Raw genomic sequence first — 15,444 nt, forward strand, 5'->3', positions numbered from 1 at the left:
TCAGTATATCACCAAGAAGGAAGAACCACATTCAACAGGAGTAACTGTGGATGCAAGAGGAAGCTGTCTAAAAGGGATGTCCAGGTACTAACCCGGATTGTTTCCAAAAAAAAAAAAAAAAAAAAACACAGCTGCCCAACTCAATGCAGAATTAAATGTGAATTAAACTGCGGAATTAACTTCAACTCTCCTGTTTCCACCAAAACTGTTTATAAGGAGCTTCACAGGGTCAATATACATGGCTGATTTAGCCAAACCTTTTTTCACTCATGCCAATGCCAAATGTCAGTTTCAGTGGTGCCAGCAGCCATAATTTTAGGTAGTGGACAATGATAAACATGTATTGTTCTCTGATGAGTCTACCCTCACTGTACTTTTTGAACACTTTATAAGACCCTTTTTTAAACAACTTATTAAAATCACATGTCAGCAACTGCAAGTACCCCTGTAAATTGTCATGGTCATGGCCATGGTCAAGCTGGTCAAACCAAGCATCAGAACAGAGATGCAAAAAAGGTAATTTCATGCTATGGTTGTTTGTCCAGGCAGGCTGGTTTAAGTATTTCAGAAAGTGTTGAGCTACTGCAGAGGTCACATATCACATTCTTTATCACTGACAATCCTGAAAAATTACAGAGGAAAATGATCAAGAAATGGATCACGATTAACGTATTTCTCTTTACTTTTTTTATTATTCAACTGAGGTTTTATTTTCATTTTTGTTAACTGCCACAAACTTTGATATATGGCTCTCCATAGTGATGACATACCTCATCACACGAAGAGTGAACCCACAATGTAACAGTTAAATTCAGAATGATGGAGGCTCCAATAAGTCAAAAACACACAATTTCCATTAAAAACAGGAAGAGGAATATTGTTTGTACCATGCTGGAAACTATATATTTGAATATTGTATAATGATAATTAATTGTATAATGAACAATCAATCTAAGTACAGGATAAAAAAGCACTGCTTTTTTGGTTGACTTATATGTTATTTTATGTTGCCAGACAACCACTTACTCAGTTGTGTTGCTCGAGTTTGTGACTGCTTATTAGAGTTGACTTTAAAAAAAACTTTCAGAGCCATTCAGAGCATTCCTGGAAAAAGCATGAGGTGCCCAGGGCACATGAGCAGTGCACGAAACGCTCTCTGCCAATAGAAAACAACAAAAGCCGCCTCTCACCTCAAACAATGTGTTTGAAGTGAGCAGGCCCTAAGCCCCTCAGTAATATCAAGCTGCAAGCAACAGTTTAACTTCTTACAACATTGTGAATTGGTGCTGTAAAATATGGTCCAACACCGCAGTTGCAATTGTCGAGTTATGTTATGTTTTAGTATGTTTATTGTTGTTGTTGTAGTTATTATTGTTTATTATTGTTGTTCTGGTTATTATTAGTAGCATTAGTAGAATGTTGTTACTGCTCATTTATAAAATGCTAATGTAGTACCAGCAGAAGTATCATTGAAAATCAGTTTACAGCGCCACTTCATATGATTTGTTTACTGCTAATGTTACAGCACATTTTCAAGCTATTTTCCATCGATCTAAATGTCATCCAAGTGCCTTTCATAGGTTTTCATGTTTGCATCAATTTAAAATTTTAAGTAGATTAAACTAGTGCACTTTACATAATTAAAAATGTTCAATCAAAGTTGGAAATGTAGTCTTTGCTTATTTTCATTTTTATTTGGTTGTTAGTCAGTCAGTTAGACAGTCGACAATGGCCTCTTATGGATTTACGCAGGTGCGAATGGCACTCGTGAAGGAAATTTGAGATTTCAAAAAATATATATACAGAGGCCTCTGGTGGATTTGCAAAAACAAACATGGCAAAAAAACGTACCTCCTGGGATGTATTTTGCGCTCTCCAGAAGCAAATATAGGGCTGCGTTTTCAGAATGAGCCTGGGTTGTAATTTCTTCTGTCAGTTATTGATGATAGATCCTGCCTTTCAGCTAGGTTTGGGATCTCGCGCATAAAAAGGTTGATGACCACTGATCTGCTGTGATTGTCACCAGTGGTGGAAAGAGTACTGAAAAATCATACTCAAGTAGAAGTACCATTACTTGCCGTAAAATTTAGTGCAAGTACAGTAAAATTATCTTTTGTAAATATTACTCAAAATATGAGTAAAAAGTAGCCCTTTTCAAAGTACTTAAGAGTAGTGAGTTTTACAAAGTGAAAGTTGATGCATTTACATTTGTGCAGGGATGTGTAAACGTAACATTCTGTAGTGCATTTAGTGATTTTCCTATATTCGTTCATTCCTTCCAACCTTCCTTCCATTGTTTATTTGTTCCTTCCTTAATTCATTCGTTTTTTCCCTCATTCATTTGTTCCTTTCTTCAGTCCTCCCTTCATTCATTCGCTCATTCGTTCGTTCTATCAGATTTTTGTTCCCTCCTTCATTGTCTTTTGTTCATTCATTCAATTGTTAGTTAATTCATTCGTTCCTTCCTTTCTTAGTTTGTTCAGTCCTTCCTTGAATCCTTCCCTCATTCATTCGATCCTTCCTTCATTCCTCCCTTTATTTGTTGACTCATTAATTAATTCCTTCCTTAGTTTGTTCAGTCTTTCCTTGAATTCTTCCTTTATTCATTTGATCCTTCCTTCATTCCTCTCTTCATTTGTTTACTCATTAATTCCTTCCTTCCTTCTTTAGTTTGTTCAGTCCTTCCTTGAATCCTTCCTTCATTCCTTTGGTCCTTCCTTCATTCCTCCCTTCATTTGTTTACTCATTAATTCGTTCCTTCCTTCCTTCCTTCCTTCCTTAGTTTGTTCAGTCCTTTCTTGAATCCTTCCTTCATTCCTTTGGTCCTCCCTTCCTTCATTAGTTCAGTTCTTCCTTCATTCGGTTTTTCCTTCCATTCTTTGTTCAGTCCTTTCTTCATTTGGCCCTTCCTTCCATTCTTCATTTGTTCCATTTAGTGATTGTTTAAGGCTGTTTGGTGATTTCCATCATCATACAGTCGACATCCTTCATTTTCTCATCAGTGACATGCAGTCTATAAAAAAGTCTCTGGGTCAGTGCATGTATTTTTAAAGCATCCATGTCTTGAGATAGTTCATTATGATGCGATTTTCTTTCTATGTGCGATTTGATTGGACAGGAATCACAGGACTGACTTTTCTATTTTAGCCAATCCCCATAGACAAGAAAAAATAAAAGTAAAAGTACCGATACAGCACTAAAAATGTACTCAAGGGAAAGTAAAAGTACACATTTTTAAAACTACTTAGTAAATTACAATTCCTGAGAAAAAAAATACTCAATTACAGCAATTTCAGTATTTGTAATATGTTACTTTACACCACTGACTGTCATGCACATCCATCTTAGGGGTTTATTTTGAGAATCATCTCAAAAAATAGAAAACATCCAGTGAGGGATATTTCTGTGTACAATAAACAAAATATGCCTTGTTGATGCCAGAGATCAGAGAACAATGACCAGACTGAGTTGAGCTGATATAAAGGCAACAGTGACTCAAATCACCCAGTAACACAAATAAAAATAATGCCTGCAAAACTCTCTGAACACAAAATCAGCATGAGGTAGGGTCAGAATTTGGTATAAAAGACATCATCATGTCAATATTCCAGTCTGGCGGTTGTTTGTGCATTTAGAACCAAATTGTTATTTAAACGCCACAGCCTACCTGAGTATTATTGCTGACTATGTCCATGCCTTAATGACCACAGTGTGTCTATTTTCCAATAGCTACATCCCTACCAGTGTAATATGTCATTTCAAAAAGCTCAAATCATCTTAAATTGGTTAATTGCATGTGATGGAGTTCACTATGCTCAAATGGCCTCTAAAGTCACCAAACCTCAGTCCAAAAGGGCGCACTTTACCCAAAAGGTGACCTGTGTTTTCTGTATATTTTATCACTGCATGAGATCCTGATCTCATAGGAGACCAGGATCAAGTAAACTCCTGCCTTGGACTGATTTATTTAGGCAGGGTCACTGGTCAGCCACTGAATCCTCCTTTGAGACATGTTACTTTGCCCTTTTAGAGGTCAAATTCATCCTGTCTCGGGAGGGAATCACTCCATACTGCCAGCCAGCAAACTATGGTCTTCAGAGAGGTCAGGACAGGTCAGGCAGAAGAGATACTTACCATATGAGAAAACCATAGACAATATGTGTTCATGCTGTGCAGTTTCCCACCCATGTGTTAACCTCATGCAGGATGTGAATCGACGGTTGGAGAATCAATAACATTTGATCAGTGGGCGCTGTGGATATAGAAAAAGCTTAGTATGGATCTTATCGACTGCACAGTTACAATCACCTGTCAGAGGCTAGAGTGTCAGACATGGAAAGCAATGGAATCCAGCAAGGGAGTGAAAAGGAATGGAAGGGCATAAGACAGAACACAACCAGTAATTATAGATCAGCATTGAATGAATGGAAGCTTAATGGAACACTCCACTTTTATTAAAATGGGCTCGATTTACATGTCCCCTGGAGTTAAACCATTTTTTCTTTTACCATTTTTTTAATCTATTCAGCTGATCTCTGGGTGTGGCGGGAGCACTTTTAGCTTAGCTTAGCATAAATCTTATTTTTTGTATATAATTATTTTTAGGGGTTTTCACCTTTATTGGGATAGGACAGTGGAGATTTTACAGACAGGAAAGTGTGGGGAGCAGAGATAGGGGAAGGATCGGCAAAGGACATCGAGCTGGGAATAGAACTCAGGTCGCCGTGAGCACCTTGGTGCTATGTGTCAACACACTAACCACTAGGCTATTGGTGCTGACGGCTTAGCATAAATCTTGGAGTTGAACTAGATCATTAACATATTGCTAAACACAATTTAAAAAGAGTTTTGATAATTGAGAGTATACCCAGCAAGCACAGGACATCAACAAGACATCAGATTGACGTTGTACCCCAATGTTGTAGGGACATTGGATTTTGGGGGGAAATAAAAATCGGATTGAAGTCAGAAGCCAACATCAGACTGACGTCATCGAACAACATCAAACGTTGTATTTTAGTCACTTTCCAACGCAACCTAAAAACAACCAAATATCAACAACTAATGATGTTACAGCTTGACGTTGTGTGGACGTTACTAATATGATGTTTATCAGTTGCTGGTTTTGGTTGCCATACCTGAAGAATAAATGTCAGTATTTGATGTCATTATGACAGCAACATCTTACGGCTTAAGATGAACCTTCTAATTTACTATGTTATTAGACGTCAAAATAACGTAAATTGAATTTGATCACCCGACATTGATCTAAATCTAACCTAATATTTACGTCTTATGATGTTGTGTGTCTGCTGGGTAGCTTCTACCTTATAAACCTAGAAAAAACCTTTCTACATTTTCAGTTGGTCTTGGTAAACAATGTAACTACAGAAGAGTCAAGCTTTAAAAAGGAAAACTATTGAAACTATTTTATTTTCTTTTTTAAGCTTGATGCTAATGGTTGAATCTGATTCAATGATGTTAAGCCAAGCTAAGTGAAAAGTGCTTCTGCCAGACCCAAAGATCAGGTGATTGGATTTAAAAATGGTAAAACTCAAAAATTTAATTTATGGGACTTTTAAAATAAGCCTATTTTCTAAAAAAAAAAGTGTTAATTTAAGTGTTACTTTGGTTGTAGTGTATTCTACTACTAAAGTCCTTTAACATGACAGAAAGGAAGGTGTGTTTCATCATGGTAACACATGGTATCCTTGTTTCATTTTTGTCATTCAGTGAACATGGAACCAATGACTTTGTGGATTATGTTTTGTCTTCTGTTGATTTAGATAACAACTGAGGCCATCCTACGGCTTGCTACAGATCCTGTTCTTCCATTTTGCCCTTTGGATGTAGCTCTGGATGTCCAGAACAAACTCAAAGGTAAGAAAGTGCTTTTGAGAAACTGTTTTACAGTTTACACACAAATATACAGTATATCGGTAGAACATTTCTGGATGTCTGTCTGAAGATACTGTAACTCAGGTTGTGTCAGCTTTGTGTCAGCTTCACCTCCTTTTATAAAGAAGATTAATCTAATAGTTTTAAAGGGCACCTATGGTGTTAAATCTACTTTTCAAGCTGTTTGGACAGACATGTGTGTAGGTATAGTGTATAGACCTTCAAATTGGGTGATATAAACACACCCAGAAATGGTGGACCAGTTGGAGCAGTTTTGAGACCGACCGCAACTTGATGTAAGAGTGCGGTCCCCCCGCCCACCAATATTGATTGACAGGCGCACAATACCATATCTTCAGTTTGTTGTTTCACGTCCACCATTTTCAGCGTGTGAGTCAAAGCGACGTCACCAGAGGAACACTCTTGCTCTATTTTTGGATGTAAGGCTCAATGGGCTCAACACAAGAGCCTTCATCGTCTTCCTCCGAATGAGCAACAGAGATTTTAGCGGCCATTTGCGCTGAACACGCAATGAATGCAACGTATTGAGATTTAGGCCATTACAAACAGCTGATCCACCGAGTCTTTTAGCACTCTCTCTGAAAACACTCAATTGATCTTGGCTGGTGGATCAAAATTTCACCACATGATCGCTCTCATTGGCGCCATTGTTTGTAATTTTATGTGGGTTTGCAAACATGTGTACTTTTCATTGCGTCTTCCTTAAACTTCAGCCATTTGCATTTCCTGTGGTCACAGAAGCTCTCTGTTATCTCAACTAGGTGCGGCTGTTTGTTCCGTGCAGAAACATGATGTTGAGATACATTTATGGTTAATTAACCGTGACAAACTAAAGCACAGTTAATAGTGAAACCGGTTACATCCATTTGCATAGTGGCTGTAAAACTATACAAAGACACAAATGATTTTGTAACTGCCACTCTGACACATTTTGGCACATTAGGAATATTGATTCCTCAACAGTAGTCTCTGCTTGGTCTGTGTCCGAGTCGTACATGTAAGGCTAAATGCTGGTCCTCTCACTTATGTTGCTTCTCTCTGTCTGCTTGTCTGTTGCCATACACAAAGCGGCTCCGCCTCCCTTACTAAGTTGGGCGGGAAGTCGTAACTAATTTTCATGTGAAGCAACACACCCCTAAAACAACGACCTGTGTACACACCCCCAAAATAACAATTTTAAACACATTATAATAAAAAAATCTGAATTGTGTTTTGAACTGAACCTAAACTGGCACACTCAGAAGAGCCATAATATTAATATTAAATCTTAAAAAAGGGGTAAACTAGGTGCCCTTTACTAAAAATCATGTCTGATTGGACATATTGATCCTAACATCACTTTTACAGGGATGCTGAAAGATTAACCTTGATTTCTGAATTGTAAAATTGAAATTGGTGTGAGCCAATTCTCAGCTCAACCGGTGCTCAGATCAAATAGGATTATAAGATTCAGACCTGATTGGCCATCAGTCTGGCACTTTTCACAAAGAGCTTTTACCCTAGGCGAGGAACTAAATTTGAGAACATTCTCATGAGAGGAAAAACCTTTATGCTTTCTACTTCATCAGGGTAAAAGAAACCCAGGGCTAGTAATGAGCTTTTGACAGGCTTTCATTTTCAAATGCTCTCTACATTTTCAAAGACTTGCAGAATTGGATTTCAGAAATTCAAATAACATTAAATTATTATATGGTGGCTCGCAGGAATGGCCTTTTTTTACCTCTACAGAAATACATTCCAGGCTTCCCCTCTCAATTTGTTCTCGTTCTTTGCTGAAGCAATGCGCCTTTGTGTTTAAATATTCATGAACACACAGAAAAGGACAGGTGAGAAATGTAATTGCTAAATAATCCGACACATGGAGACAGACGGCAAAGCCCTTAATGCTGTGCAGTATTGATATTTCATCAGACACGCACCAAACACTTGTGTCCAATTTTTTTATTTTATTTTACTGTCTCTGCTGCAGCAGGGCAGAATGACTGAGGCACCCCATGCCTGAAAAAATTCCATATTGTACACAGATGCTTCTTGAAGGGATTTTTTTTGACTGTTTGGAATGGAAAACATCCCAGTTATTTTTGATCTCAGAATTTCATGTACTGATGCTTGGCACTACCAGCTGTTTACTGACAGACATCCTGATGCAAAGACTGTTTGTTTGTTTATTTTATATAAAAAAAAAAAAATTTGTAATGTGGAATTTGAAGAAATTAAGTCTACCCCAGTCACAGTCAAATCACCCTGTGGGTCAATACCTAGATGAGTTTCATCCTAGGAAAGGAACGTAGGTTTGCTCCTCCTGGAAGTGGAGTCTATACTATAAAGCCGAAAACATGTTACATGACCATTGACGCTTACTGGGGATATTAATATGAAAAGGGCTTGATAAATCAGGGAACATTATGCAGTAGTCCAAAAGACCAGCCATGCCTCGATTTTCAAAATCTGCATTTCAGTTCATCTATACTGTTAGGACTGTGTTGTTTTGATTTGTGTGTTTGTATTTTTTGCCTCTTCTAGGTTGGGGCATGACTTCAGCACACCTGATGCTTGTCGGCGCCCTTATTTAAACTCAGTGAGAGAGTTTGTCAGGGCCACTGTTCATTTACTGTTTGGACAGTTGGCCAGAGCTGTCCTCCAATTTGGGCTTCATGGTTTTTTTTTGCATTCATACACTAGTGCTGACAATACTTACCTCATCAATTCACTTGCTTTTCACACTGATTGAAAATACTGATACTGATGTTTTGATTGTTATTTAAATTGTGTTAGAATAAATATTATTTTTGACTTGGAACACCAGAGTTTCCAAACTAAAATAAATTAAACATTACATTTTAAATTGAAAACACACTAGTGCAAATGGTGCCTAAGATACATTGCCTTTTGAATAAGGCATTACGCCAAGGTCCTGCTTTTCTTTGGTTATTAAAAATCACAATACTTTGGTGTTTAAGTTAGGGCATTCTCATCAATTGCCATTTGATTAAACGTCATCAGGCTTGAGGTTTAAAAGGTTTCTGCCATTAGACATAACATCACACCTTAAGGTTAAAAGCTTTTAGGTGTCAGGAAAAACTGTGAATTGTCAAGCCTCCTACAAGTAGACGCTGAGGCCGCTGAAGATGCCGTTTTCATTCTAAAACACTGCTGCTCTGTCTCAGTGTGGATGGGGGAAAACAGAGACATCTGAAAACGAAGGCAGGGCTGCAGACATTCTTCTCTCTGATTGGGGCTTTTCCTCATTATTAAGTAGCCTACACACTGTTCAGTCCTGCATCCTCTCCTTGCAAGTTTGATATGGAAAACAGACTCCCGAGGACATGTCGGGTTAATCTTCAAAGGGAACAGTGTACTTTATAATCTTATTCACATCATCCTGGATACATAAGTTGTTTCACTATTTAAACAATAAAATGAAAACATGAGAGCCTATAAAGGAACTGCTATTTTTATTTTGATATTAACAACTTAATAGAGACAGCAGAAATGTTGAGGTGTCGTGCTGCATATATGAGCGTCATCTTCACTGTATGCATAGTTATAGCAAAACGGAGTCTATAACATTACTGCCTCCTTTCACTTTCATTGAAAATACGAAACATAGCCTCTCTTTTGCTGAATATCAGTTTTAATTATCAATAAAGGCCATTATAAAAATATAACGTACAATAAGTTTATATAATATAGGAAATAAAGGCAAGCAATCAGGAAATATACAGAATGTACGTGGTTCCATTTATTATTAACTTATCTTTACGCTCAGCCAAAACACTACCTGAGATTCAATTGATTCAATTGAATTGATTCAAAAGACCAAAGTCGGGAATATGTTGTTAGATATAGACAACAAGATGAATTAAATATCACGTTTAACAAATATAGTGAAATTGGATCCAGTGGTAGATCCTTGATGAACAGTTCAACGAGCACAGCTCTCATCTGGCTAGATATGCTGCAGCGCATGCCAGAGTGTGTGTGTGTGTGTGGTCACGTAATGTGCATTTTCAGTGGTTTGGTGTAGACGTAGAGTTGTTCAGAAACGCTGGGTGAAATGCTAGTGTGGACGCAGATCGTTTTCATTCTAAAACGCCATTTTAAAACGAAAACGCATAAGTGTAAACAGGGCCTGAGTAAAATGGCCTCAATGAAAATGTAACTTTTTTGAAAACCTTTTTATTTTCAGTAAAAAAAAAAGTAGAGCTATAACCATGGTGTCCTGGCCTTATCAATAATAATCCTCACCCATTGAATTGGCTCTATAAGGGGCCAATCACAAAGAACATGCTTTTCAGTTCTTAAAAACCCAATGAGTATCACACTGCCGTATTGTTGACAGTGTGCTTCCCTTTTTATGTTGATAGGCAACCACATGATCAACAGCCTTGAGGCTGGAGGGCATTAAGTCAGGACCTTTTTCTGCATAGAGTTGACTTTTTTCAAATGCAGGCGCAATAAGAGCAGCGTCAAAAACACAAGGTGCAGCAGTAGGTTAGAATGTGAGGTGCATAACACTCGCTACCAATATAAAACCATTTTAAAATTGTGCCTCTCACCACAAAAAATAAAAAACATTAAATTAAAAAATGTGATCGTGTGAAAGGTATGATCTCTTTCTAAACTTCCTACTGGATAATTGGAAAGTTGTGAGCGCATTGGTTCTGTTGCATCATCCAAGTGAACACTGCACGTTGGTTTTGAGTGAAGAGAGGCCCCCTGACAACTGTAAACTTTAATATAAAGGCCTATTTATTTAATTCATCCATTTACAGTTTTCCTCAGTCGCTTTTCTCAGATAGCAAAACACCATGGATCACCTGCAAGTGCTATTATCTAGCTCAAAATCCTAAGTTCATATATCAACTAAATTTCTGTGTCAATGAATGTTTCAGTGACATCGGAATGTCAAGTCCTTGAGTCATTGTGTGTGGATAAGACAGTCAAATTACTTAGTCATGTTGTCAATTATAACAGTGTACTCTGGATGGGTGTTCTGATGTAAACTATGGCAAAAGTTTAGTTTTTTTTGTACAGTAATTTGTTGACAGATCATATAATTGTGATACAGAAAGGAAAAGACAGCACTGCATAGCACAAAGAAAAAAACAAACAAAAGTAGAAATGTGAACATAGAACAACCTCCTTTCAGATGTGCCTCCATTAGACAAAGTCAAGATTGAACTGGAAAGACTTGATTAATTTTAGACAGATTTAGAAAAACGTCTAATGGAAATGTATATAAAAATGCATTCTCAAAATATCATGACAACTTGTTCAGCCTTTTTGCACATAAAGACTTATGGATAAACAAGTGATTAAATGTAGTGGGCGTGAGACTATTCAAAAGAGACCAAAATAATACATTTTGATCAACATGACATAAGTACTTGTTAATGAACAGTAGGACACATCAGAGAATTGCCCATAATCATTTGCATGGATGTACAAAAGCATTTGCAACTTGTGCAAAAGAATGGGAAACTGCTTTGTTGATGTGCTCAAGTGACACAATGATCTGAGGATCGAGTTTTGAGAGTTTCAATTCTGATCAGAGAAATGTACCAAAGTAAATAACTGAGAAAAAAAATTAATTATTCATTCAAATGTAATAGTTATTGTAAAATCTGTGATGTGGTTGTTCTTTGTCAGGTAAATGCAGTGCAGCAAATTGTGGTTATAACTCTGTGATAGTTCAAGGGCACTGACTCATTCAAGAGCACCTGGACATGATTGATCAAATGTGACATTAAAGATATTCATAATGCCATAAAAGATTTGTTTCAAATAAATGCTGTTCTTTTGAAACTTCTATCCATCAAAGAGCTCTGCAAGAAAATGCCAAACATTTCTACAGTAAATTTCTTTATCTCTTTGACCTCATATTTGGGGAGTTCAAGCTCAAACTGCTGAACCATTTGTTACAAATGAGTAAAGCATGTCATTGGAATTATTGGCTGGGGATGAAGAAAATGCTGTGTTTTTTGCTGGTAGATAAGACCTAGCCACCCAAACTCAGACAGGTCCTTTTTTAAAACCGAATGTTAATATAAAGAATATTGAGACCCCTTAATTCAGATCGATTCTTGTTTAGTCTATCTGTTTGTCAACCTCTTTCAATAGATAGATAGATAGATAGATAGATAGATAGATATATAGATAGATAGATAGATAGATAGATAGATAGATAGATAGATAGATAGATAGATAGATAGATAGATAGATAGATAGATAGATAGATAGATAGATAGATAGATAGATAGATAGATAGGTTTGTAGGTATGTAGGTAGGTAAATGGACGGACGGACGGACGGACAGACAGACAGACAGACAGACAGATAGATAGATAGATAGATAGATAGATAGATAGATAGATAGAAAGGTTTGTAGGTGGGTAGGTGGACGGACGGATGGACAGAGATAGACAGACAGACAGACAGACAGACAGACAGATAGATAGATAGATAGATAGATAGATAGATAGATAGATAGATAGATAGATAGATAGATAGATAGATAGATAGATAGATAGATAGATAGATAGATAGATAGATAGATAGGTTTGTAGGTGGACAGATAGATAGATAGACAGACAGACAGACAGACAGACAGAAAGATAGACAGATAGATAGATAGACAGATAGATAGATAGATAGATAGATAGATAGATAGATAGATAGATAGATAGATAGATAGATAGATAGATAGATAGATAGATAGATAGATAGATAGATAGATAGATATGTGTATAAATAATAGAGTGCTATTAGTTTAATAAGGCTTTTTTTATAATTTGAGAAATTGTAAACCTCTGTTGGGTTCATGACAGTTTCAGTGGGTTCCTCAGCTGTCTGTTACAGTGAGTGATGAGATACAGCATTTCTACTGCAGGGATTGCTTTCATTCTGCTGAAAAAAGATAGAAAGAAAGAGACAGTGTGTGCTGAAGTTTGTAGAAAAGTTTATTCTCTCTCTCTCTCTCTCTCTCTCTCTCTCTCTCTCTCTCTCTCTCTCTCTCTCTCTCTCTCTCTCTCTCTCTCTCTCTCTCTCTCTCTCTCTCTCTCTCTCTCTCTCTCTCTCCCTCTGTTTACGTAAAGTTTTGCATATCCTCCAAAGAATCAAAATAAGCACATATCCTCCAATGGGGTGTTTTGCATTTATGGGTGCTGCAAGCAAAGTTTGGATATGTGCTGACTGAAATACTAGGTGGAAATTGCAATGGAAAATCAGCATTGTTGAGTCATGTGGAAACACTGGAATTTGACATTTTAGAATTTGGGTTAAAAAGATAGTTTACTCAAAAATGAACCGTACTCATCCTCAAGTGGTTCCAAACCATTACCAGTTTATTTATTCTGTTGATCAAAAAAAGAAGCTACCATATACTGCCTTGATTTAATAAGTTAAATTGTTCTCTGATATCTACATAGTAGGTTTATTGCTTTGGTAAGTTCAAAATATCTTCAGAAACTGTTTTATAAGCACATTTATTACTCTATAAAATACACATAGAATCAGAAGGTCCATGATTGACCATATATATTTCGTGTTGTGAATATTTATGAGCTCCGCTCTTATGTGCTGCTCTTACAGACATGCACATACTCACCAGATCTGCTATTAATGAAGCCAAAATTATAATTAAACTTGACAAAAGAGAGTGATAGAGTTGTATGGCTTTGTATTTTGACGCTATGGTCAAAGAAAACACAGCCAGGAATTAATATCAACCTCTGCATGAACAGATAACATTTGAGAACAGTGTTGAAACATTTCGTCACCTTAGAATGATAAGGTGCTATCAGACAATTTTGTCAAAATTAAGTTATTGACATATTCGTATTAAATGACAACTTACTTACATTGTGGTAAGTTTTTTATAGGTTGTTATCATTTTAAGACTTTTTATTTAAAAAACGAATGTTACACACATACTGAAGCTCAATATCTCAAAATCATTAAGAACTCAGATAGAACCTTATAATTCCAAGGTGACGATATGCATTAAATTCCACAATAAGCATGACAAATTAACAAAAAATATATGTAAACATGTAACTAAACATACGTCGGGCCTCTTCAGAGTGGAGATAAATGTATATTCTGTGTATCTTGCATTTTGTGTCCTGAGGCAATACTGAAACATGTCTTGTGCTGTCATTGCCCAGTAATGCACAGTAAACAATTTGGCGCTCAAGTTTTCAAAATAAAAGTCTCACATGCATAGTAAGTGAAATATATGCTTACAAATAACTAAGGGAGAAAATGTATGACTGTTGTCTCACTAGAAAACATTGTTGCTTATCAAATGCAGCATGAGGCATGCATATTAATGATCTCAGAACATTTTTTCATGATCTCAGAGCTTGATGAAATGGCTGCACTTTAGGTGCGGAGGAACGACACAAATTAGGTAAACATGCAAATGCGGAGGTTATGGACCGTAAGTTTTGTCACAGTTTGTTTCGTCTTCTGATTGGCCCGTTGTCCACCAGGGTTGTACACTCCTGGAATTTAGATTTCATGGAATTTACAGGCTCACAGTATGCCCATTTCTATATACTGATCTTTTGCTATTTTACTATGCCTTAGTATACCCAGATTTTCATTACAGGGCACCTTTAAGAAAGCTGTAAGCATTTTAAGAAAAAAATAAATACTATGAAAGTCAATGCTTAAATATCCAAAATATCTTGTTTTGGGTTCAACCAAAAAGCAAAAAGTCAAGTGATCAAGTAGCGTGCGTCAATGATGACCGAATTTTTCAGTTTTAGGTGAATTATCCCAAAAGACTGGTTAATTAATGAGCTTTATCTAATATTTAAATCTACTATTTTCCAAAATGTAGCATAGCAGCATGCTAACAACACTAAAATACAAAATTACAGGATCCAAAAGCCGGTGAAGAAGAAGCAGAAAAAAGTGCATTATCAAAGCTCAATTAAGCTGTCAAATCAAATTTAAATGTTTCTTAAGGTACATTTATAAGTATGATTTCATGAATCTCAGAAGTCAGAAGTGAACTGTTTACTGAATTGTTGTGCTTCACCGTGACTAGCGAGCACCTCTTCTGTGTGATATGTGTGAAACAATCTTCAAATTGGTGACACGGTGAACTAGTGTGTTAAAATGTACGCCCACCCGTCACGGCCCTGGCATTATCTTTGAGAGGTTGTACAGTTCTTAACAGCTCCAGCTAAACACATGATAGATGATAGCATGCTTCAGTAAGCAAGTCGAAAGATGGAGGAAAAGCATGCCAGAGTTTTTAAACATATTTTTAAAGTGCTAAACTGAAATCCGTTTAACCCAGAATAAAGATGTTAAAATGCTATACTGACTATTATACAGTGGAGATCAAAATTCCAAAACATCCTACAATTTCCTACATTTTGAGGTCACTGCTATGTGATGTTATCCTAATAGGAGTGAAAGGTCTATGAATATATTTCATGAGTTCAATATATTCTGAAGCACAGTATAAAAATTTTATTAATTCATTTTCCTTATTCTTAGTGCCTTATT

At 36.6% G+C, this 15,444-nt stretch overlaps 1 protein-coding gene across 2 annotated transcripts in view; it reads left to right on the forward strand.

Moving 5' to 3' along the window:
- LOC130236979 (inactive N-acetylated-alpha-linked acidic dipeptidase-like protein 2) overlaps positions 1 to 15,444 on the forward strand; it is a 554,471-nt gene that overhangs the window by 519,752 nt on the left and 19,275 nt on the right. For both annotated transcript variants that reach the window (XM_056467749.1, XM_056467750.1), the window contains exon 12: positions 5,787 to 5,880. In XM_056467749.1, coding sequence (XP_056323724.1) covers positions 5,787 to 5,880 — 94 coding nt within the window. The remainder of the gene's footprint in view (positions 1 to 5,786; positions 5,881 to 15,444) is intronic.

The sequence above is a fragment of the Danio aesculapii genome, chromosome 11 (genome assembly GCF_903798145.1).
Source record: "Danio aesculapii chromosome 11, fDanAes4.1, whole genome shotgun sequence".
Lineage (NCBI taxonomy): Eukaryota > Metazoa > Chordata > Actinopteri > Cypriniformes > Danionidae > Danio > Danio aesculapii.